The sequence below is a fragment of the Tursiops truncatus genome, chromosome 2 (genome assembly GCF_011762595.2).
Source record: "Tursiops truncatus isolate mTurTru1 chromosome 2, mTurTru1.mat.Y, whole genome shotgun sequence".
Classification (NCBI taxonomy): domain Eukaryota; kingdom Metazoa; phylum Chordata; class Mammalia; order Artiodactyla; family Delphinidae; genus Tursiops; species Tursiops truncatus.
The window spans coordinates 49,801,057-49,825,221 of NC_047035.1; the positions used below are offsets into that span (position 1 = coordinate 49,801,057).

At 39.3% G+C, this 24,165-nt stretch overlaps 1 protein-coding gene across 1 annotated transcript in view; it reads left to right on the plus strand.

Annotated features, from left to right (window-relative positions):
• Positions 1-1,544: 1,544 nt before the first annotated feature.
• Positions 1,545-24,165, plus strand: part of SAV1 (salvador family WW domain containing protein 1) — a 29,273-nt gene continuing 6,652 nt past the window's right edge. The window contains exons 1-4 of the mRNA XM_019923926.3: positions 1,545-2,299; positions 5,378-5,821; positions 20,535-20,805; positions 23,520-23,663. Of these exons, the coding sequence (XP_019779485.1) occupies positions 2,206-2,299; positions 5,378-5,821; positions 20,535-20,805; positions 23,520-23,663 (953 nt within the window). The 5' untranslated portion in view covers positions 1,545-2,205. The remainder of the gene's footprint in view (positions 2,300-5,377; positions 5,822-20,534; positions 20,806-23,519; positions 23,664-24,165) is intronic.

Here is a 24,165-nt window from a genome sequence, read left to right on the forward strand (position 1 = left end):
TCCTTTGTCACTTAACTCCAAAGGCTCCTTCTCATGAGCTAGTCCCACTAAAATCACAAACTCTCTTTTTCTTGTTTAATTTTCACCTCAGCACTTATCACTATGTAGCACAGTACATTTTATTTATTTTTCTTCTTTATTGTCTCTCTTCCCCATGAGAGTAGGGATTCTTTGCCTGTTGCTATATCCCAAGCACCTAGAACAGTGCCTAGCAGAGTGGGTGATCAATAAATATTTGTTGGTTATTGAATGAATTGTGAGAGATTTGTACCAAGGGACCATAACAATATGCAAAGATGGAGACAGGCACTAGACAAAATGTCTTATTTGCTTGTTCATGGCAAAACAAAATTTGAACAGCTTCCTAACCTTGTATAAGTAGAAAATTCCTTGCCTTTTGTTAACTGTTTACATCTCTTGTAGGATGTTTCCTATCTCAGGGAAAGCACTTTCCATTGTCAAAGCCTCAATTTGGTCACTTGGGGGTGGATCCCATCTTATTTTCTAAATGTTATCCTGTACATTTTGCCCCTCTGCTAGGTTATATAGAAGAAAGTAGGGTCTATTTTTGATTAAAAAATCCCAGGTCTTGACCTTTAGTGCTCAAAATTCTCAAAAAATCTAATACTGGAATATTTAAGAAAGAAATGTTCACATATTGAGGTATAAGGAAGTCATTCTGGATTACACGAGTTAACTTTATGCTAGCTAAAACAGCCTGTGGCCTATCAAACACACATTGTACATCTGCTTTAATTATTAAAGAAAAGAGCTCACTTACCAAAACTAAAGAATGTCCATGTTAAAAATAAAAATTAAATGCCTCCCTTGCTGGGCCACCAATGCTACTGCTGCTTCAATGATAAGACTCCCTTCCCAGGTGCTAAGGCCATACTGACTCGCTGTATTCCAAACTGATACATTTTTTGGAAACCTTGAAGGAACGCATCCCTGACTTGTTGAATGTTCTTTGTTCCCACTAGACACAAACCTACGGGGAAAACTATGCTTCCCCCAGCACTTCCTTAGAGTTATCTGAGAAGCTGTCTTCTGGGCTTATACTTCCCAGTTTGGCTCAAATAAAACTCTTTTCTATGCCTATTGTAGATTATTTATTGATTTTTTTCCATTGACATCTCCAAGAGGAAATATGTGGTTAGTTCGTATAATAATGACAGTGGTGATTAAATAAATTATGCTAATAATCAAATTTATCTTACATCAAAGATTGTAGAAACTCCATTTTGGCCTCTTCCTCCGTTTTATCCTTTATCAGAAAGATGCACACTCCCCGGCACTTGGGAGACTACAGATTCATACTGTTTAATTAGTATTAGCCAGACTAATGTTTTCAACAAAAAGAGGGCTCTAGATTTTTTTTTTGGTGCGGCACTAGCCTAAGCGTGGTGGTGTTCCTTCAACTCTACTGGCGTTCTGTGCTATCACGGACTTGAATTTACCAGCCCAAAAAACTCCAAGAGGGACGTCCTCTTTCGTGGCCGGGGACGGGAACGCATCTTGGGGGCGTCACCGGCTCCCTCGAGGTCCTGAGAGAAAAATCTGCGGGTAGAAGAGGCTCCTTTGCAGGAGCGTGTCACGGCCTCCCGCGGGAGGGTTTCGTCCTTCGTGTCCGCGGGACCTGCTTCTCGCCGAGGGGTAGTGAGGGCAGCCGCTACCCCTCCTGCAGACAGCGGGGCCAGCCCGTTAGCTAGGAGCTCGGCAACCATCCGGCAGTCCGAGCCGCGCCCCGGAGCTGGTGTGGGGGAGGGGCGGCGGCGCTCGCGCTGCGTCGAGTTTCCCAGAATTCCCAGCGGCCGCGGGGAAAGTTTACGGGACGTAGGCGGCGGCGGCGGCGGCGGCAGTCGTAGCGGCTATTAGGCGGCCCGCAGCGGACCATGGCCCTGCGCGGGCGTCCCTGGCCTCTCTTCCCTGAGTTCTCGGGCAGCATCGCGGAGCGGGCAGACTTCCGGGAAGGAGCGGACAAGAGATTGAGTGGTGGCCGGCGCGCTTAGCGCCCCGAACATGCGGCAGTCCCTGTGGGCGACCCCGGGCTGCGGAGAGGCGGTGGCGACGGCGGCGGCGGCGGCGGCGGCTCGGGAGGGAAGGAGGCGGCGGCGCCGGCGGAGGTGGCGGCGGGGACGCCCGGCGCCCGGCGCGGAGCCCTAGGGCGGCTGCTTGGTGTGGCCTGGGGCCTCGTGGACAAGGATGCTGTCCCGAAAAAAAACCAAAAACGAAGTGTCCAAGCCGGCCGAGGTGCAGGGGAAGTACGTGAAGAAGGAGACGTCGCCTCTGCTGCGGAGTGAGTGTCGGGCGCCGCGCCCACACCTGGCCGGGGCGGCCATGGGCTGCGGGGACCCGGGCAGGGTGCCGGACGCCGCTCCCCGCGGCTTCGCATTCCTTTTTGGTCTCTGTGGAATATTGGTTTTTGTTTTGTTTTTTAATTTTATTATGCCTGGAGTGGTGTTCGTTGTTTGAAAGCTGATAAAGAATAAGAAACTTAGATTAGTCCACCTCCGCCCCCCTCCCCCCAAATAACCACAGACTTTCCGGTCCCCTTGTGGCAGTGTCGTTGGTTTTGATTACGGGAAGAAAGAGGTTCTTTAGGAAACACTTAAATTGCTGATCCCCTGATTTTATAGGAATTAAAGTGATTACACTGGGGCACATGTTTTTCTCTTCTCGTTACGTCGAGATTTGCCTTGTGTTTGTAAACATTGAGGGTGTCACTCGCCCGTGCTGGAAGCCGTGCGAACGCTTGGGTAGAATTCCTTAGCCCGTCAGCTGTTGGATGCCGAAGTAAGGAGGTGAAAGCTGACCGTCGCTATTGTAGCCACTACCCAAAGCCTCATCAATAGTAGATCTCAGGGTGGAGGAGCCAAAATTACATGTTTGGCTGTGTTCGTCGTGAGAATTGCTTCAAATAAAGCACCCTAGTGATCCCAAAAAGAAAGTACTCAAATTCTATCATATTTCAGGGTATATTACGAAAACGTTTTTTTTTCTGTTTTTTAAAAAAAATTTAATAGAGTGCATTTTTCTTCCCGCTGAACACTGGCACTTTTCTAATTTTCAATTTAAGTATTTGACTCTGATTTTCCGGCGGAGTCTTTTGAATTTTTAATTCTTGCTTGTGTGTTCAGAACATTTGTGAGCTAAGGAGCTAATTTTTTGGTGCTCATACTGCTGGGTCCTTTGTGTAAGTTTCCTTCTTGGAAGCTGGTGACTTTGTGACTTAAGCATTACCTCATATTGTAATTGGGAAAGCTTTTCATAGAGGTTCCTAGTAATATTTGCCCAAGATCACACAGAAAGGTGTGGAGAGCATGTTTTTTCCATTACAACCACATCATCAACTTTCCAGATTTATCCTTGTATTTGCAGTGCTTTCTTACAGAACAGAAGAGATCAGATGGGTACATCAGTAACCTGAAACTTGATTTTTAAGCCTTTTTTAATATTTTGATTTTCGGTTACACATTCTCTTAGGATTTTGGCTAAAATAGCTTGCAGTTTGCTGCACAAATAAAGTTTATTGAACATTACTTGAAATCATGAAATACATTTGCCACACCTTTAAGCAAATAACTTTTGATATAGTACTTTTTTAGTTTCATCAAATGTTGAGCCTTGTTTATTTGGATACTTATTTTTGTCTAGTTAGCTTAGTTAGCTTCTGTTGCATATTAATATGAGTGCTCTTTGATACTGTTAATGAACTAATAAAACAGTCTCCAAATCCAGTTTTCTTCTTGCTATAAAGGTATTTGCTTTCTAACCAGGAATACCTGAGCTATTTAAGTTCTGTGTTCAAAAGTACTGTATCCTGGGCTTCCCTGGTGGCACAGTGGTTAAGAATCCGCCTACCAATGCAAGGGACATGGGTTCGAGCCCTGGTCCGGGAAGATCCCACATGCCGCGGAGGAGCTAAGCCCGTGTGCCACAACTACTGAGCCTGTGCTCTAGAGCCCAGGAGCCACAACTACTGAGTCCATGTGCCCCAGCTACTGAAGCCTGTGTGCCTAGAGCTTGTGCTCCACAACAAGAGAAGCCACCAAGATGAGAAGCCCGTGCACTGCAACGAAGACCCAACTCAGCCAAAAATTAAAAAAAAAAAAAAAAAAAAGTACTGTATCCTTAAAGCCATTGTTCTTCTCTTATCTTCTGTTTTGAGTTATAATTGTTCTTAAAGGAGCCATAGTTTTAGACTTGGTGTTTTTTTGAACTGGTTCAACATTTGTGTGTCTCTTCGAAATGAGATTCTTTTTTTTTTTTTTTTTTTTTTTTTAAGATTTTTGGCCGCACTCTGTGGCATATGGGATCTTAGTTCCCGGACCAGGGATGGAACCTGCGCCCTCTGCATTGGAAGGCGGAGTCTTAACCACTGGACCACCAGGGTAGTCCCAGAAATGAGATCTTTTTTATTTTTTAATTTTCATAGTTAAATTTTTAGTTTTTCCATGTTTTGATTACTGTACTACTGCTACATAATTCCAAGAGTAGGAAGGCCAGGTTAATAATATTAAAATCTTTTTAGAGGAATTCACCTTTACGTGTTTGGGAATAGCATTATGTTCTGTTTTATTTTTTAAATCGTGTTTGCTTGAAGAAGGGCTTGGGGAATTTTGAAAATGAAGTAAAATCAGCAAAACAAACTGAAATGTTAAGTTATGCTGGTTAACTCTGTATCCATTTGTTAGATCGCTTACATGTTTATTCATGAGTGTTTCATTAATGTGTATTTCATAGTTAAGCTTATTGACGTTTAATCATATCACGTATGGTAGTATGCAGAATACGTCCGATTCTGGCAGAGCTTACATATGACATGTTTATACAAATTATAAATCATTTGAGTGGGAAGACATCAACCAGCCTCAATTTTTAAATACCCAGGGACTTCCCTGGTGGCGCAGTGGTTAAGAATCCGCCTGCCAATGCAGGGGACGCGGGTTCGAGCCCTGGTCCGGGAAGATCCCACGTGCCTCAGAGCAACTAAGCCTGTGTGCCACAACTACTGAGCCTGCGCTCTAGAGCCCGCGTGCCACAACTACTGAAGCCCATGTGCCTAGAGCCCGTGTTCTGCAATGAGAAGCCACTGCAATGAGAAGCCCGCACACCGCAACCAAGAGTAGCCCCCGCTTGCCGCAACTAGGGAAAGCCTGCACGCAGCAATGAAGACCCAACGCAGCCATAAATAAATAAACAAACAAACACAAATACTTTCCTAAAATTTTAAATTGTGTTTTCTTAAGTCCAAATTTTAAATTGTGTTTTCTTAAGTCCATTGAAATTTTTCATTTTGGGGTGATAGATATAAATGAACAACTTTTGAAAAGTGTATTACTTACTGGTCATTTTACTCTTTGTTCTGTTATAGATCTTATGCCTTCATTTATCCGGCATGGTCCAACAATTCCAAGACGAACTGATATTTGTCTTCCAGATTCAAGCTCTAATGCCTTTGCAGCTTCTGGAGATGGAATAGTTTCAAGAAACCATAGTTTCCTTAGAACTCCAATTCAAAGAACACCTCATGAAATAATGAGAAGAGAAAGCAACAGATTATCTGCACCTTCTTACCTTGCCAGGAGTCTAGCAGATGTCCCTAGGGAATATGGCTCTTCTCAGTCATTTTTAACAGAAGTTAATTTTGCTGTTGAAAATGGAGACTCTGGTTCCCGATATTATTATTCAGATAATTATTTTGATGGTCAGAGGAGGCGCCCACTTGGAGATCGAGCACACGAAGACTATAGATATTATGAATACAACCATGATCTCTTCCAAAGAATGCCACAGAATCAGGGGAGGCATGCTTCAGGTAACTTAAAATTAGTTTGTATTTAGGTTTATTAACACTTCATTAAAAAGATGTTCTGTTTCTAGATTTTCTTGGGAAGCTAACAGATACTCTTAGAGAACTACTACTCCATTTTGCCAGTCTTGCTAAGCCTGCTTGCAAATAATTATTAACCTACATGGAGGGAAAGAATTTTGTGTCCATTAACTCACCTAATTATTTTGTAAAAACTTGATACGTATCTGAATTCTATCTAGACTGTTAACAGTATGAACCTTGAAAACTTAGAGAGATTTTAATGTCTGTAGTTGGATTGAATCTATGTTTAGATTTAGTAGAATGGGACGGTTAGGGATTCAGAGAAACTGGACTTAAACCTGGGAAAGGAAAGGCAAATAAGAATTGTGCATGGTAGGTGATACCACGGGCAACTGCATCATTACTTAGCTAACACTTGCACTGTTTCTTTTTTAACAGAACTGTTTTTGTAGTTAAAGAATTATTTCCCTAGTTTAAAAAGACTTATTGTCAAATGATTAATTGTGTGTTAAGTGTGTCTTTTTGTTGTTGTGCTTTTTGCAATGAGCAAAAATATTTGCCATATAATTTTCAAAAATCTGCTCTCTATATTTCCTGACTTTGGGATAATTTTCCTGACAGGGAGCAGAAGAGATAGGAGAAATGCACAGTTTTACTTTATTCCTAAAGTACTAGATTACACTAGGTAAACTGAAGCAAGCTGAAAATTAAACTTTTTAATCTGATTGTTCTTTTTCCTAGTAAGTTGTAGGCTTTAAATTTTGGCAGGATAAAAATAAAAAATACATGAGACATTTACTTTTTTAGCCCATGAAACTTCAAATAAAGTGACTTAAAAACAGTTTGGTGTATGAGCGTTTTGAGTGTAGAAAACATTTCATTCACTTAGTATTAATCATTTATGTGTCTATCATTTTCCCTTTTGGTATCTGACTTCTGGTACCTTATTTGGGAGAACAAAACCAATATATGAAAAATGATGATAGACAGTTGTTATACTATGTGGTACTGATTGAGTGCGATAGGGAGCCAGAAGAGAGAGAGATCAGGGTAGGCTAGAATACTTAGAGAATGGTCCATGGAAGAGGTGGGACCTGAACTATTTTTATTTGCGCTTGGACTGTAGATTGACACGGGATATAGGAAGGACATTTTAGGTGAAATAATCAGTGAAAACAGCAGACATGTAAATCCAAGTAACTGTGTAATTCTGTCTAATTTGAAGAAATAAATTGTAAGATGGAGTGGAGATTAGTGATGCAACAACAGGCTGTAGGATTTAAACTCGAGTCAAGCAGAAGCCATTGCAGATTTCAAAAGGACAAGATTTTCATTTTATGAAAGCAGTGTTCAAGATTAGTTTACTAGCTGTACTCAGGATAGGTTGCTAGAGAAAAGAGAACCTCAGGTACCAGTGGTAGTGCAAATCTATGATGCTTTTGGAGGAAAAATGAGACTTAATTATGGTTTGGGGAGAAAGTAAATCACTGAAGTTTTGAAAATAGTATGGCACAGTTGGCAAGAGCAGCTTGTTTTGTGAAAGCTGACATTCAAGTCTCACTAGGATATTGAAGAGGAGAGGTTTTCTAGGCATATAGAAATACTGTAATGAAAATAGGTGAGAGCCTTTTTTGTTTTTAAATTCTAGGTTAAAGGATTAGACAGTTGCATACTTCAGTGTTTCTTTTGGCTAGTTCTGATATCGTGTCGTTTTTTTTGTTGTTGTTGTTGCGGTACATGGGCCTCTCATTGCTGTGGCCTCTCCCATTGCGGAGCACAGGCTCCGGACGCGCAGGCTTAGCGGCCACGGCTCACGGGCCCAGCCACTTCGCGGCATGTGGGATCTTCCCGGACCGGGGCACGAACCCGTGTCCCCTGCATCGGCAGGCAGACTCGCAACCACTGCGCCACCAGGGAAGCCCTATCGTGTAGTTTTAAACCTCAGAAGTGATTTGTTATCCAATCAAAATAGTATGTTTTAAAAATAAAGTTCATTTTTATATATTTTTTAGAGTAATACCTGCTTATTATAGGAAATTTGCAAAATGCAGAAAAGTAAAGGTAAAGCACTCATTATGCCAGAGATTCTTTGTATTTAGTTATTTCCTTCATCTTTTTCCATGACATTTCTTTTTAACATTGTCGTGATTATACTCTGTACAGTTTCATATCCTTGCTTTTTTACTTTAATGAGTTTCTGAATGTTAAACACTATTTATATGTAGTTTCAAAGCTCCATAGATTTCCATTTGGTGCATGTCTTATGGTTAATATTTTAAATGTTAATGAGGATTTGACCTAGGCTGGGGACATTTGGAAAGGGGCGAAGTGAGACGCATCTGCATTGATGGGCCTTGGCCAATAATGGGTATTGAGGGATGAGGGAAAGAGAAGAGTCAGATAGGATTAGCAAAGCACCTGATTGTATAAGAGGTGCTCTAAAAATAAATGGTTGAATAAGTGAATGGATCCACAGATTTCAAGTCTGGAGTCTTAAGACATTTTTGATAGCCAAGGGGTAGCGGGAATAATAGCTTATAACAATCTTTTTCATTAATACAGATTGCTGTTCTTCGTACTTACGTTTCCCATGTATATTTATGTTGCAACCATCACTGATAGCTCATGACACTTTTATGCCTGAAGTATGAAGAATTAATGATACCAGGTTAAAAATCTTATTTTAAAATTCTGATTCGCAAAATATCTTTGAGGAAATACTGTAAAAACTAAATTTCTACGGATCCTCTCTTAGAACCCTTTTTATGCAATTTGATATAGTTTTTGTAATTTTAATGACAGACTTTAAAACAGCTTTCCCCAGTCATATTTTAGAAATAAATAAAATACAAGTTAATTGGATACTTTTTCAAATTAAAGAATGTCATTTAAAAAAAGATTTGCACTTATTACGACAGTGATACATGCTTGAGAAATTTCACTTAACATTAATTTATATCAGGGCAATAAGATTAATGTTTTACCTTTCAGAAAAAAACGGAACTTCTTTGCAGGGATCTCCTAAGTGGCAGGGAAGGATTAACAACCAATTATTAACCAAACAGAAAAGCCTAACAGCTGTCTTTTCCAGAAGAAAAACAATCTGAATATGAGACAATAGCTGGAAGTTTCTTGAATTCATCTTGAAAAGACTTGAAACTTCTTATATTTTCCAGATTTATGCTGGAGAGAGTTCAGGGAATTTGAATGAATGGAAAGGAGAAAGTAAGTTCGTGGGAGAGTAAGGATGTGCTGTAGACAGATTTATTTTCACAAGGTTTAAATTTCGATTTGTTACTAATGTAATCATAAAAAAGGTATGAAAGAAAATAGTTTTGTAATGACTTGACGGTAGTAATTCCTGCCAATTAGTTATTACTTAGACTTTTAGGAAACGCCTTATCTCAGGGGTTAATTTCATCTTACTGTATTTAGCAGAAGTACAAAAAACAAATTGTATAATATCTTAACGGGTTTTACGGCCTAGCACGTTCTACATTTAGCTGTGAAATTTGACCTTTAACATTTTGGCCTACAGGCGGTTACTGTATGTGCCAGAGGAAGGAATTCTGCTGTTAACAGGAAGTCTTTAGTTGGAATACTAAAGGCAGATTGAATTCCTTTGTTCTGCTCCTAAATAATTTAGTTCTATGCAATTGTAAGTAACAAACTTTTAACTTTTATTTTTAAAGACAGCTAAAGAAATCAAGTAATAAAGATCAAATTAAAAAGTTCCAGGCCTTACCAAAAAAAAAAAAAAAAAAATTACTGGAGTTGTGTTTGCTCCAGGAAATGCATAAGTATTAGTTAACCAGAATCTTCTTTTGAGGAAATGTTAATAATCCTTAGGAGCACAACTTTATTTGTAGTTATTTTGGAGAGGAGGAAAAAAAGCAGTTGGTTTAGTTTAATCCTTATATCTTTTTATCAGCATCTTGATTATAACATGGGCTGTAATGTTTAGTATTACCCTGGAGGTTGTAACCTTCATTAGAGTTCCATATTCTATTTTATTCTCTGTAGCCACTTCAACATTAGGAAACTAGAATTTTTGAGCTTGTCTCTAAGGACAGATCTTGTAGGTATCTGCCACTTTTGTATGACAGTAAGTTCTTTGGAGGCATATCTAGTGAAAGCTTGGTGGAGAGACAAAGTAATACTTTATCTGTGTCTTTGGGAAATCGTGTATGTAGCTTATTAATGTTCTAGTTTATTTTATGTAAGTGGAAGGTGCTTGTGCCATTAATTCCTGCAAATGGAAGTTATTTTGAAGATTATGAATGCCACTCATTCTTTTCTGGGACTAATAATTGAAATTATGGAAAACTATTTTTTCCCTTGTAGCTCAGAAACAAGTTCAGAATTATAGATTGCATTTTCTTTTATTAGTGGCAGTCATAATTTCTTTGAAGAATTACAGTTGATCTTTTGGGGTAAGATTACGTGGTTGGTAATAAATTTGTCATTTGACCTTATATCATCTGTGTGGCCTTTGGTAAGATAACTTACTTGAACCTTTGTTTCCTCATCTGTAAATTGGTAATGATACCACTACCTCATAGCGCTGATTGAGTATGAAATAGTACATATGGAAAGGGCCAGGGACAGAGTAGACATTCATAATTGTTAGTGCTCATGTTTTTTGTAAGGTATCATATGCTCTTGTATGCTTTTTCCAGATTTGGCATGTTTGGTTATTGAAGTTTCAGCTTTCTAACTGAACTTAAGAGTGGAGGTCTGGTGTGTTAGAGCTTGATATAGCTTTTTTTTTTTTTAAGTCTGCTAGACTTATTTTATTACTGATAATATTTTATGTTTTAGATTGGTGGTTTCCAGTCTTTTTGTACAGTACATTCATCTCTCACTAGTTTTATAGAATTATCCAAATAATAGTTTGAAAAAAATTTAGTGCACATGGCAGCTTCAGAAAGTGGGGGGGGGTGGTTTGTCATTGAAACTAAATAAACTGTCGTTGAAACTAACTAAAAAGGTTAGGAATCATGGTTTCACATGGCATTGGTAAAGCTGATGAGCCTATTTGGGACTTTGTGGACTTCATGGCTCCCTTATCAATAACTTGCAAGGTTTAGTTCCTGGACACAGAGGTTTTCCAGAGAGGTCTTTGTGTTTCCTCTAAACGTGAATTTCAAGTTTATCATGGTTTAAAATCTGGTGTTTGGTACCTACTATTGTTTACATGTAACAGTACATGTGTTTCTAGATTTAGGCAAGTTCAGTATATGGAAATTTGGATTTGCTAAGCAGATGAATGAAATTGTCACAAACTCTCTAAGCCTGTACAGTTTTAAATTACTATAATAGTTTTTTGTTTTTAACGCTACATTTAGAAATCTGTGTGTTTCCAGGGGGACCTCTGTTGGGCCCGAATGTTATGGGTCTTATCAATAACTCAATACATTGAATTGATTATAATTCTTTTAAAAAATTGCTATCCTTGGTTGTGGCTAGTACTACAACATTTTTAGTGATGGAAGTATGAGAAAGTATAAAGCCACTGCATGCTTGAACAGCATGATTTTAGTTATTTGCTATGTGTTTGTCTTTAGAACACTGGCTTATTTCTTTTGTCTTTAAATATTTTCTCTTTAAGTACTGAAGTTGCTTAAGCTACACTTACTAAATAAACGTTCAGTTGCAGGTGACAGAAGCCAAAGTCAGTTTCACCAAAAGACTTGTTAGCTTTGTTTTGTTTTATAGTCACCATATGTTTTAGAAATGTATGCCTTTCTTCCCAAAAGGTACTGAGCAAGAGTGATTTTGTTTTCTTTCTTGCATTTTCCGTTCTGCCAGAGTACTTCATAGGTGGCGTTGTGTACATTCTATTGCATCAGTTCCAGACACACATAATGACTGATTTCTCTTTTTGTGATATTAAATTTGGTTATGGGATCAGAAGTCATACCAATTCATCATCATGATGTTGTCCATCAGCTTTTCACCTATTGATTTGGAAGCCATTAATCATTATTGGCTAGATCCAGTATTGCTATTCATATAAGACAGGATAAATGGTAGATCTTTTCCTTTACTTACTATTTTTCAGAATAGTCAGTTGATACCCTAACCACCTCCAGAGGTAACCAATGAGGTTTATTTTTTTAGTGTCTTTATGAACTCGAGGATTTAAAAAAAATTAAATACCAAGCTTTATTTGGATTTCACCAGCTTTTTCCTTAATACTCATTTTCTGTTACAGGATCCAGTGCAGAGTGCCACATTACATTTAGTTGTCATATTTCCTTAGTGTTCTTTGGTGTATGACAATTTCTTAGTCTTGTCTTTTTTCTTTTTTTTTTTTTTTCTGCGGTACGCGGGCCTCTCACTGTTGTGGCCTCTCCCGTTGCGGAGCACAGGCTCCGGACGCACAGGCTCAGCGGCCATGGCTCACAGGCCCAGCCGCTCCGCAGCATGTGGGATCTTCCCGGACCGGGGCATCAACCCGTGTCCCCTGCATCAGCAGGCGGATTCTTAACCATTGCGCCAGCAGGGAAGTCCATGGGGCAACATTTTTTTGAATGTTCTTTTTTAATCAACTTTGTACCTTTATGCCCCTTTAATTTTTTTTATAGAATTGATGTTGTGCTGTCCTAATTATACATTATTGAATAATTAGGGTTTTTCTCTGCCAGTTATTTGAAATTGGCTCCTGTGGTTGCGAGGGGTGTAAGGGGTTGTGTAGGGAAAAGGAAGAATTACCAGGGTAGTGTTTTGGGCTACTTGGTTTTGCACAGTGCTGTGTTCTTATTTCCACTTCTTTCTTTACTGTTCTTCTAGCCCAGCTGCTTTTGGCAGTTTTTGTATGTATATTAGATTTAGGGATTATACCTCTCTAATGTTTTTTTGAAGTCTAGTTGGTTTACAGTATTGTGTTAGTTTCAGGTGTACAGCATAGTAATTCATTTTTTGCAGATTGTATTCCACTATAGGTTATTATAAGATACTGGGTATAATTCCCTGTGCTATACAGTAAATCCTTGTTGCTTATCTATTTTATATGTAATAATTTGTAACCGTTAATCCCATACTCTTGATTTGTCCCTCCCTTCCCCTTTTGGTAACCGTAAGTTTGTTTTCTATGTCTGTGAGTCTGTTTCTGTTTTGTGTATAGACTCATTGTATTATTTTTTAGATTCTACAAATAAATGATATCATATAGTATTTGTCTTTGACTTATTTCACTAAGCATAATATTCTCTATCCATATGTTGCTGCAAATGGCAATATTTCATTCTTTTTTAGAGCTGAGTAATATTCCATTGTGTGTGTATGTGTGTGTGTATATATGTGTGTGTATACATATATATATGTATACACACACATATATACACCATATCTTCTTAAGCCAATCTGTTGATGGGCACTTGAGTTGATTCCATGTCAACTATTGTAAATAGTGCTGCTATGAACATTGGAGTGCATGTATCTTTTCGAGTTAGAGTTTTCCTCTTTTCCAGATATATGCCCAGGAGTGGAATTGCTGGATCATATGCAACTTTATTTTTAGTTTTTTAAGGAATCTTCATACTGTTTTCCATAGTGGCTGCACCAATTTACATGCTTACCAACAGTGTAGGAGGGTTCCCTCTTCTCCACACCCTCTCTGGCATTTATTACTTGTGGACTCTTTAATGATGGCCATTCTGATCAGTGTGAGGTGATGCCTCATTGTAGTTTTGATTTGCATTTCTCTAATAATTAGCAACATTGAGCATCTTTTCATGTGCCATCTGTATGTCTTCTTTGGAGAAATGTCTACTTAGGTCTTCTGCTCACTTTTTGATTGGGTTATTTGTTTTTTTAACATTGAGTTATGTAAGCTGTTTGTATATTTTGGATATTAACCCCTTGTTGGTTGCATTGTTTGCAAATATTTCCTCCCATTCCATTGGGTTGTCTTTTCATTTTGTTTATGGTTTCCTTTGCTGTGCAAAAGCTTGTAAGTTTGATTCGGTCCCATTTATTTGTTTTTGCTTTTTTTTTTTGCCTTGGGGACTGATCTAAGAAAATACTGCTACGATTTATGTCAAAGAATGTTTTGCCTATGTCATCTTCTAGGAGTTTTATGGTGTTATGTCTTAAATTTAGGTCTTTAAACCATTTTGAGTTTATTTTTCTATATGGTGTGAAGGAATGTTTTAATTTCATTGTTTTACATGTAGTTGTCCAGCTTTCCCAGTGCTGCTTGTTGAAAGAGACTGTCTTTTCTCCATTGTATATCCTTACCTCCTTTGTCATAGAATAATTGACTGTAGGTGAGTAAGTTTATTTCTGGGCTTTCTATTCCATTCCGTTGATCTATGTGTGTCTTTTTGCACCAGTACCATGCTGTTTTGATTACTGTAGGTTTGAAGTATAGTCTGAAGGCTGGGAGACTGATACCTCCAGCTTTGTTCTTTTTCTCAATATTGCTTTGGCAACTCTGGGTCTTTTGTGGTTCCATATAAATTTTAAAATTATTTGTTCTCATTCTGTGAAAAATGTCATGGGTGTTTTGATAGGGATTGCATTAAATCTACAGACTGCTTTGGTAGTATGGCCATTTTAACAATATTCTTCCAGTTTAAGAGCATGGAATATCTTTCCATTTCTTCGAATCCTCTTCAGTTTCCTTTATCAGTGTTTTGTAGTTTTCAGCATATAGGTCTTTAACCTCCTTGGTTAAGTTTATTCCTAGGTTTTTTTGTTTTTGTGTTTGTTTTTTTGGGGTGAGGTTTTAAATGGAATTGTTTTTATCTTTACTTTCTGTTTCTGATATTTCATTATTAGTGTATAGAAATGCAACAGATTTCTGTATATTAATCTTGTATCCTGCTGCCTTGCTGAGATCGTTTATTTGTTCTAATAGTTTCTGTGCAGAGATTTTAGGGTTCTCTATATAGAATATCCTATCTGTGAATAGTGACAGTTTTACCTTTACCCTTCAATTTGGATACCTTTTATTTCTTTTTCTTGTCTGATTGCTGTGGCTAGGGCTTCCAATATTGTATTAAGTAGAAGCAGGGAGAGTGGGCATCCTTGTCTTGTTCCTGAATTTAGTGGAAAGGCTTTTAGCTCTTCACTGTTGAGTATTATGTTGGCCATGGGTTTGTCATAAGTGGCTTTTATTGTGTTGAGACATGTTCTCTCTATACCCACTTTGCTGAGTTTTTATCATAAATTGTTGTGGAATTTTGTCAATAGTTCTTTCTGCATCTGTTGAGATGATGATATAGTTTATATTCTTCAACTTGTTAACGTGGTGTGTCACGTTGATTAATTTGCAGATATTGAACCATTCTTGCATCCCTGGGATAAATCTCACCTGGTCATGATGTATGAGCCTTTTAATGTATTGTTGAATTTGATTTTTATATTTTGTTGAGCATTTTTGCATCTATGTTTATTAGTGATATTGGCTTGTAATTTTTTTGTGGTGTCTTTGGTTTTGGTATCAGGGTGATGCTGGTATTGTAGAATGATTTCATGATCATTCCTTCCTGTTCAATTTTTGGAATAGTTTGAGAAGGATAGGTGTTAACTCTTCTGTAAATGTTTGGTAGAGTTCTCTTGTGCAACTGTCTGGTCCTGGTCTTTTGTTTTTTGGGAGTATTTTTTATCAGTGATTCAGTTTCATTACTAGTAATTGGTCTGTTTGTATCTTCTATTGAATATTTCTTCCTGGTTCCATCTTGGGAGATCGTGCATTTCTAGGAATTTGTACATTTCTTCTAGGCTGTCCATTTTATTGATGTGTAATTATCCATATTAATCTACGATCCTTTGTATTTCTATGATATTTGATGTAACTTTTCCCTTTTTTTCCTGATTTTATTGACGTTAGCCCTCTCTCTTTTTCTCTTGATGAATCTGGCTAAAGATTTATCAATTTTTCTTACCTTTTCAAAGAACCAGCTCTTAGTTTCATTGATCTTTCCTATTGCTTTTTTTTTGCGATACGTGGGCCTCTCACTGCTGTGGCCTCTCCCGTTGCGGAGCGCAGGCTCTGGACACACAGTCTCAGCAGCCATGGCTCACGGGCCCAGCTGCTCCGTGGCATGTGGGATCCTCCTGGACCGGGGTAGGAACCCGTGTCCTCTGCATCGGCAGGTGGCCTCTCAACCACTGCGCCACCAGGGAAGCCCGTTTCCTATTGCCTTTTTAGTCTCTATTTCATTTATTTCTTCTCTGTCCTTTATGATTTCTTTCCTGTTAGTAACTTTGGGTTTTGTTCTTTTTTTCTAGTTCCTTTAGGCATAAGGTTAGATTGTTTATGTGAGATTTTTCTTGTTTCTTGAGGTAGTCTTGTATTGCTATAAACTTCCTTCCCTTCCTCTTTTGTTCTCTTCTCTTGTGATTTGATGACTAACTTTAGTGTTGTGTTTGGATTCCTTTTTGTTTTTTGTGTGTGTATCTATTGTAGATTTTCGGTTTGTGGTTACTATGAGGTTTGATATAGCAGTCTATATATAAACAAGATTGTTTTAAGTTGCTGGTCTTTTAATGTCAAATGCATTTCTAATACCCTGCATTTGTGTTCTCCTTTTCTCAAAATTGCTGGTTTTGATATACTTGTATGTGAATGATTTTCTAGCTTTACTGTATGTTTGCCTTTACCCGTGAGCTTTTCCATTCATAATTTTCTTGTTTCTAGTTGTGGTCTTTTCTGCTTAGAGAAGTTCTTTTAGCATTTGTTGCAAAGCTGGTCTGGTGGTGCTGAATTCTCTTAGCTTTTGTTTGTCTGTAAAGCTTTTCATTTCTCCATCAAATTTGAATGAGAGCCTTCCTGGGTAGAGTATTCTTGGTTGTAGTTTCTTCTCTTTCATCACTTTTAGTATATCATGCCACTTCATTTTGGCCTGCAAAGTTTCTGCTGAGGAATCAGCTGATAACATTATTGGAGTTCCCTTGTATGTTTTTTTTGTCACTTTTCTCTTGTTTTAATATTTTTTCTCTTTAATTTTTGTCAGTTTGATTACTGTGTGACTCCGTGTGTTCCTTCTTGGGTTTTTACTGCCTGGGACTCTCTGTACTTCCTGGACTTCGGTGACTGTTTCCTTTCCCGTGTTAGGGAAGTTTTCATCTATTATCTCTTCAAATATTTTCTCAGGTCCTTTCTCTTCTCTTCTCCTTCTAGGACCCCTATAATGTGAAAGTTGGTGTATTTAATGTTGTCTCAGAGGTCTCTTAGACTGTCTTCTTTTCATTTTTGTTTTCTTTATTCTGTTCTGTGGCAGTGATTTCCACCATTCTGTCTTCCAGGTCACTTATCCATTCTTCTGCCTCAGTTATTCTTCTATTGGTTCCTTCTAGTGTTTTTTTTTCGTTTCAGTTATATATTGTTCATGTCTGTCTGTTCTTCAGTTTTTCTAGGTCTTTAGTAAACATTTCCTACATCTTCTCAATCCTTGCCTCCATTCTTTTTCCAAGATCTTGGATCATCTTCACTATCATTCTGAATTCTTTTTCCCGTAGGTTGGCTATCACCATTTCACTTAGTTGTTCTGCGGGTTTCATCTTGTTCCATCATCTGGGACCTAATCCTCTGCCATCTCCTTTTGTCTAACTTCCTGTGATTGCTGTTTCCTTTCCACAGGCTGCAGGATGGTAGTTCTTGCTTCTGCTGTCTGCCCTCTCATGGATGAGGCTGTCTAAGAGGCTTGTGCAGGCTTCCTGGTGGGAGGGGCTGGTTCCTGCCCAGTGGTGGGTGGAGCTGGGTCTTATCCCTCTGGTGGGAAGGGCTGTGTGTGCTCAGGGAGACTTTTCAGCCACTTGTCTGCTAATGGGTGGGGCTGTGTTCCTGCCCTGTTGGATGTTTGGCCTGAGGTAACCCCAGCACTGGAGCCTACAGGCTGTAGGGTAGGGCTAATGGCAACCTCCAGGAGGGCTCACACCAATGCATACTCCCCGGATCTGCTGCTGCCAGTGTCTTTGTCCCTGCCATGAGCCACAGCCACCCGCCACCTCCGCAGGAGATCCTCCAGTACTAGGCAGGTAGGTCTGGCCCTGTCTTATATGGGGTCACTGCTTTTTTCCCCTGGGTCCTGGTGAGCACGAGACTTTTTGTGTACTCTCCAAGAGTAGAGCTTCTGTTTCCCCCAGTCCTGTGGAAGTCCTGCGATCAAACCCCTCTATGTCTTTTGGTTGGAGTGTTTAGTCCATTTACATTTATAGATATGTACTTATTGACATTTCTTAATTGTTTGGGGGGTTGTTTGTAGTTCCTTTTGTTCTCTTCTTATGTCATTTGATGACTATTTTTAGTGTTATATTTGGGTTCTTTTTCTTTTTTGTGTATTTATTATAGATTTTTGGTTTGTGGTTACCATGAGGTTTATATATAGCCATCTATATGTGTGTGTATATATATGTGGTTAAGTTGGTGATCTCTTAAGTTCAAATGCATTTTAACAACCCTGCATTTTTACCCCTCCCCCCGATATTTACCGGTTTTGTCATGTTTTACTTCTTTTTGGTTTGTGTATCCCTTAACTTCTTATTGTGGATATAGATGATTTTATTACTTTTGTCTTTCAACCTTCCTAATAGCTTTATACTTGGTTTTCTGTTGGGCAGAGCCATGTCCCAGGGTCCCTGGATATAGGGCCCTGTGGGGTCCTGGAGCTGGTGTTGGCCTGCAGGTGGGTGGGGCTGGTTCCTTATACAGCTGTCGGCATGGTCCTGGCAGTCCTGGAGCTTGTGTTGGACCACTGGTTGGTGGGACCAGATCCCAGGTTGGCTGCCTAAATTGGCTTAAGGTGTCCCAGATCTGGTTTTGGCCTGCTGGTGGATGGTGCCAGGGCCCAGGGGGTCCTGGGGCTGGTGCCATCCTGCTGGTGGGTGGGTTGGGTCCTGACAAGCCAGGCTGCAGGGCTGTGGTGGTCCTAGGGCTGATGTCTGCCTGCTGGCAGATGGGGCCGGGGCTCAGGGGATCCAGGGGCTGGTGCCCACCGACCAGTTGGTGAAACCAGGTTCTGGGACTAGTGCCAACTCACTGGTGAGCGGAGCTAGGTCCTGGGGTCTCTGACTACAGGGCCCTGGGGGTCCTAGAGTTGTTTGTCAGCTTGCTGGTGGGCAGGTTCAGGTCCCAGGGGGTTCTGAAGCCAGTGCCTGCCCACTCGTGGTTGGAGCCAGGTTCTGAGTTATCTGGCTGCGGGGTCCTGGGGATTGGACTAGTGCTGGTGCCCTGGTGTGTGGGTCTTGGTACTAGGCCGTCTGGTGAACAGGGGCATATCCTGGAGTGGCTGCGGTCACAGGGGGTTTTAAGGCAGATGGCCTGCTGGTGAGTGGGGCTGTGTCCCAGCTGGGCTAATTGCTTGGCTTGACCTGTTGTGTCCCAATACTGGTGCCCATAGGCTGGTGGGCAAGACCAGGTTCTGGTGCTAATAAGTTAGAGGGAGAATTCCAAAACAGTGCTTGCCAGCACCCAGTGTCTTTGTGGTGGTAGAAGAAGCTCCCAAAATGTCTGCCACAAGTGTCTGTGTCCCCAGGGTCAGCTCCAGTTTCCTCCTGCCTCTCTGGGAGGCTCTCTAAGATTAGCAGGTGGGTCTGACCCAAGCTTCTTTAAAATTATTGCTTCTGCCCTGGGTCCCGGAGTGTGTGAGGTTTTGTGTGTGCCCTTTAAGAGTGGAGTCTTTATTTCTCACAGCCCTCCAGCTCTCCTGAAAGTGAGCCCTGCTGGCCTACAAAGACAAAGGTTCTGGGGGCTTGTCTTCCTGGACAAGGTCCTTCCTGGTGTAGGACCCCTGGGTTGGGGAACCCAGTGTGGGACCTGGGCCCCCTTGCTTCTTGGGGAGAATCTCTACAGTTGTAATTATCCTCCTGTTTGTGGGTCGCCCACGTGGGGGTAAGGTTCTTGACCATACTGTGTTTCCACCTTTCCTGTAAGTCTTGTTGTGGTTCCTTCTTTGTATTTTTAGTTGTAGAAGATCTTTTCTGCTGGTTTCTAGTCTTTCTCATCAATAGTTCCTCTGTAAATAGTTGTAATTTTGGTGCGCCCAAGGGAAGAAGCAAGCTTAGGGTCTTCTTATTCCATCATCTTGACCACACCCATTTCATTTCTTTCGTCATTGTTTTGTAGTTGTCAGCATACAGATCTCACAATTTTTTTTGTTAGATTGATGTGTAAATATTTAATTTTTGGGAGCTAAGTGGTATAACTTATTTTTAATTGTTGTTAGTATAGAGATATTAAATTGATTTTTGTATGTTGACTTTATACTGTGTTATCTTGGTAAACTTACTTAATAGTTTTATGGTACAGCCAGGTTATTTTTAAGAAATTACAAACTGGGAATAGTTTTATAAGTTCATTTTTGCTGTTTTAGATGAAATGTCAAATCTTAAATCTTGAATGAGGTGAATTTTTCTGTTCCTCACTTTTTCTTAAGCAGTATACGTATAATATTTACTTATTAGCTTTGTTAGTAGTTAAATATTTGTATGGCCTGGTGATGGAAGCATCAACCAAAAAAGCCTGATTTCAAAGAGGGAGCCTAGTTTCTCTCTTCTTTTGTAATTAAATAATAGTAACACTGGCTAGTTTTATGAAAAATTTTATTTGCAACAGTAAAATCATGATTTTTTTTAACAGGAAGAGTACGATTGGGATAGTTAATTTTGTAAGTGTTTTTCATATGGCATATTTTTTGGCTATGAATAATTGTCCTATTTCTTCTCTTTTTCTCTTTCTTCTCAGGTATTGGGAGAGTTGCTGCTACATCTTTAGGAAATTTAACTAACCATGGTTCTGAAGATTTACCCCTTCCTCCTGGCTGGTCTGTGGACTGGACAATGAGAGGGAGGAAATATTACATAGATCACAACACAAATACAACTCATTGGAGCCATCCTCTTGAGCGAGAAGGACTTCCTCCAGGATGGGAGCGAGTTGAGTCATCAGAATTTGGAACCTATTATGTAGATCACACAAATAAAAAGGCTCAATATAGGCATCCCTGTGCTCCGAGGTAGACTATCAACTTTATCTTAACTCTTTGTTTTGAAATTGTCTAAAGTTAGATTTTGAACTCATATTTCATCAAAGATTTTGAACTCATATTTTCATCAGAGAAAGATGTCCTGAAGTTTGATTTGAAAACTTTATTTTTCACAGCTTATGAGATTTTTTCCTCTGGACTTATATTTAGTAATGAATGACTTTAATAATTAAAAAACAACTTTTAAACAAACCTCAAAAACAGGATCAATATTCTTATGATCAGATTCTGCTTTAATATGCCAGAATGCTTTTGTTAAAGATACCCAGAAATTAAAGTAAATAAATAGAATATCTGCCTCTTTACATTTAAATTTCTATAAAAAATACACATCTACCTTCTAATGTGTCAGAATATATTTTGAATTTTGTTTTGCTGATTTTATTCAATTTACAGATATTTTATGTTTTTTAACTGTTGCCACACAAGAAAGTGAAGATTATCTATTTTATTTATTTATTTTTGGCTGCATTGGGTCTTCGTTGCTGTGCGTGGGCTTCCTCTATTTGCAGTGAGCGGGGGATACTCTTCATTGCACTGTGCGGGCTTCTCATTGTGGTGGCTTCTCTTGTTGTGGAGCACGGGCTTTAGGCACGCGGGCTCAGTAGTTGTGGCGCACAGGCTTAGTTGCTCCATGGCATGTGGGATCTTCCCGGACCAGGGCTCGAATCCATGTCCCCTGCATTGGCAGGCGGACTTAACCATTGCAACACCAGTGAAGTCCCTACATTTTAATATTATCACCCAGAAAACTAAGCTTTGTCATTATTGTGCTGTTTTAATCATTTTACATATTTGGATTTTTAATTCAAGTTTGAAAAAGTTTTTTTCCAGTGATTCCATTTAGTGGCACTCAGTGTTCATTGAGCAAGTGAGGTTGTCATCCCTTCAAAAGAACCAAGTCAGACTCTCTGCCTGTGTTGGGCTCTGGCCCCTTTGCCTGCTCTCCTTACCATCTCAGGCAAGCTGCTGCTCTCCCTGGCTTCAATTTGCCGGCCTGTGACATAGGGGTAATTTGTAGCCTCCCTCCCACCTGATCACAGCCCTTACCCAAGGGCAGGGATGAGTTCCACGTATTCCTGCTGTGTCCCCGGCACCAAACACAGAGACACACACACAGGTAGATGTTTTGTTGAATGAATAAATGATAGAAATGCAAAAAAACCCACAAAACCCTAAAAACCCCCAACAAAACGTGGTTACAGTTTGCTGTCACTGGATCTCAGAGGCTTTCTGATCCATATAACCAGATTTGAGAGTATATTGAGCCTAGTTTTCTGTTTATCATCATTAATTTTATATTGAATATTATTATAGAATTTTATAGTTTACAAAGCATTTTCACAATTAGTTAATTTGCTTCTCTTAGCAACTCTGTAGACTTTAAGCAGGAGAGAATAAACACCTTCCTTAAGCTCAGATAGGTAGTATTAGCATCTGTTTGGTTGTCTGTATTATGCTAATCCTTATACAGAACTCTTGACATATATTACGTCATTTAATCCTTAGAAGAGTCATTTTTGGTATGAATTTATTCTGGTTTTACAAATAAAAAGGCTAAGGTTTAGAGAAGTGAAGCAGTTTCGCTTACATTCGTGCAGCTTGTAATTGGCCAAACTGAGGTTAACCCGCACACCCCCCAGGGTGTATCTGACTTCGAAGCCTCAGTTCTTTCCCACCTCCCAGTTGTGCTATCAAGGAATATTTCACTTTGCACCTACTTATGAAAGAAGAGTTGAAGATAAAATTCAGTGCCATTTGCACATTGATCTTTAAATTGTTAACTACAGTCTAATCCAACAGTTACTTGAGTCCTGGTTTAGTATTGGAATGATCTTTCCTGATACACACATAAACCTTTATGTTTGGAGGCAGGCTCTTCCAGTTTTATCTCCAAGTCTGGAATAGGCCATTATGGTCTCCGGGAATTCAGTCTTTAACCTTCAAGTGGGTCAGTGCTTTCCTTAGCATCTTCCCATTAAGAGCCCTTACCCCACCTTGCTGTTCTTTCCTTCCCCCCTCCCCCAACTTATAGGCTGTTAGAACTAATTAAAAGCATGGTCTTTTTTTTTTTTTTAAGTCTCTGACTTAAAACAGGTTCTAAAAACAGGTTCTAATCAACCCTAACTCCCATATGCTCTCTTAAGGTGGTAAAAGTAGAAAGGAAATAGTATAGTTACGTGGATATTTCAAGCACAGTACTCACTCCTACTGTAGTACCTGTTCCAAACCCCCTTTTCAGCCTAAAGGAGAAAGAAAATATCCATTCTTATTTTGAGAAAAATTATCAACTTTTCCAGTATAAATTTATAGCTAATTACTAGTTATTACTAAAATTTGATTCTAGTTTTAAGCCTCTGTATAAAGATTATAACTTAGCTCTGACTTTTTTAATAACCTTCTTTAAAGTTGCCCTTGAAAAGAATAAATATCAGCCAGATGAAATCTCTTAAAAATATGTAAAGATTTAGCTTAGTTTTATATCCATCACTAGTGACATACAAGTTTCCAAGAGAAGGTGCATTTTACTTCCCCTATAGTATGGTTTTAAAAAAAGCCAGATCCTTATGTTTTTTAGGTGGTAGAAGTTTGGGCAAGAGGCACATTGAAAAAAAATATTATTCTTCTATTTCATGTTTTATTTAGGGCCTTTATCCTAATGAACATTGATTGTTTCTTCTTAGTGTACCTCGGTATGATCAGCCTCCTCCTGTCACATACCAGCCACAGCAAACTGAAAGAAATCAGTCCCTTCTGGTACCTGCAAATCCTTATCATACTGCAGAAATTCCTGATTGGCTTCAGGTTTATGCTCGAGCCCCTGTGAAGTAAGTGAATTTACAGCACAAATTTTTGTTGAGTGGTGAGTAGAAGCCTGAATGGAGTCTCTGGGCTGCTTAAAGCACACAGCACCATTTTTAAAAATATTATTTAAAAGCCCATTGTTATTTAAAGAAGGGATATCACAGCTTATAAAGTTGAAAAGTCATTGATTAGAAATAGAAGTTTTACAAATATTTATTGAATCTTCACTTTCTATTGTGTGCAGACCTAGGCTATTACAGGGATGCAATAAAAAGCTTACATTCTCATAGGGGTAGAATAACTTGTAAATAAGTGATGCAATACCTGTGATAAAAGGAAGGAACCAGGTAAGTCCTAGGTACATAGGTGAATCAAAGCGGGACACAAGGGTGTTGAGGAAATAGTATGTGTGGTGGCTCAAGTTCTGCGAGGAGGTGATCTGTGTTCACTGATAGCTTTGTTACCCTGGGAAGGGTGCTTAACTTAGTTTTGTTTTCTGTAAATTGGCGATAGTAATAGTACCTT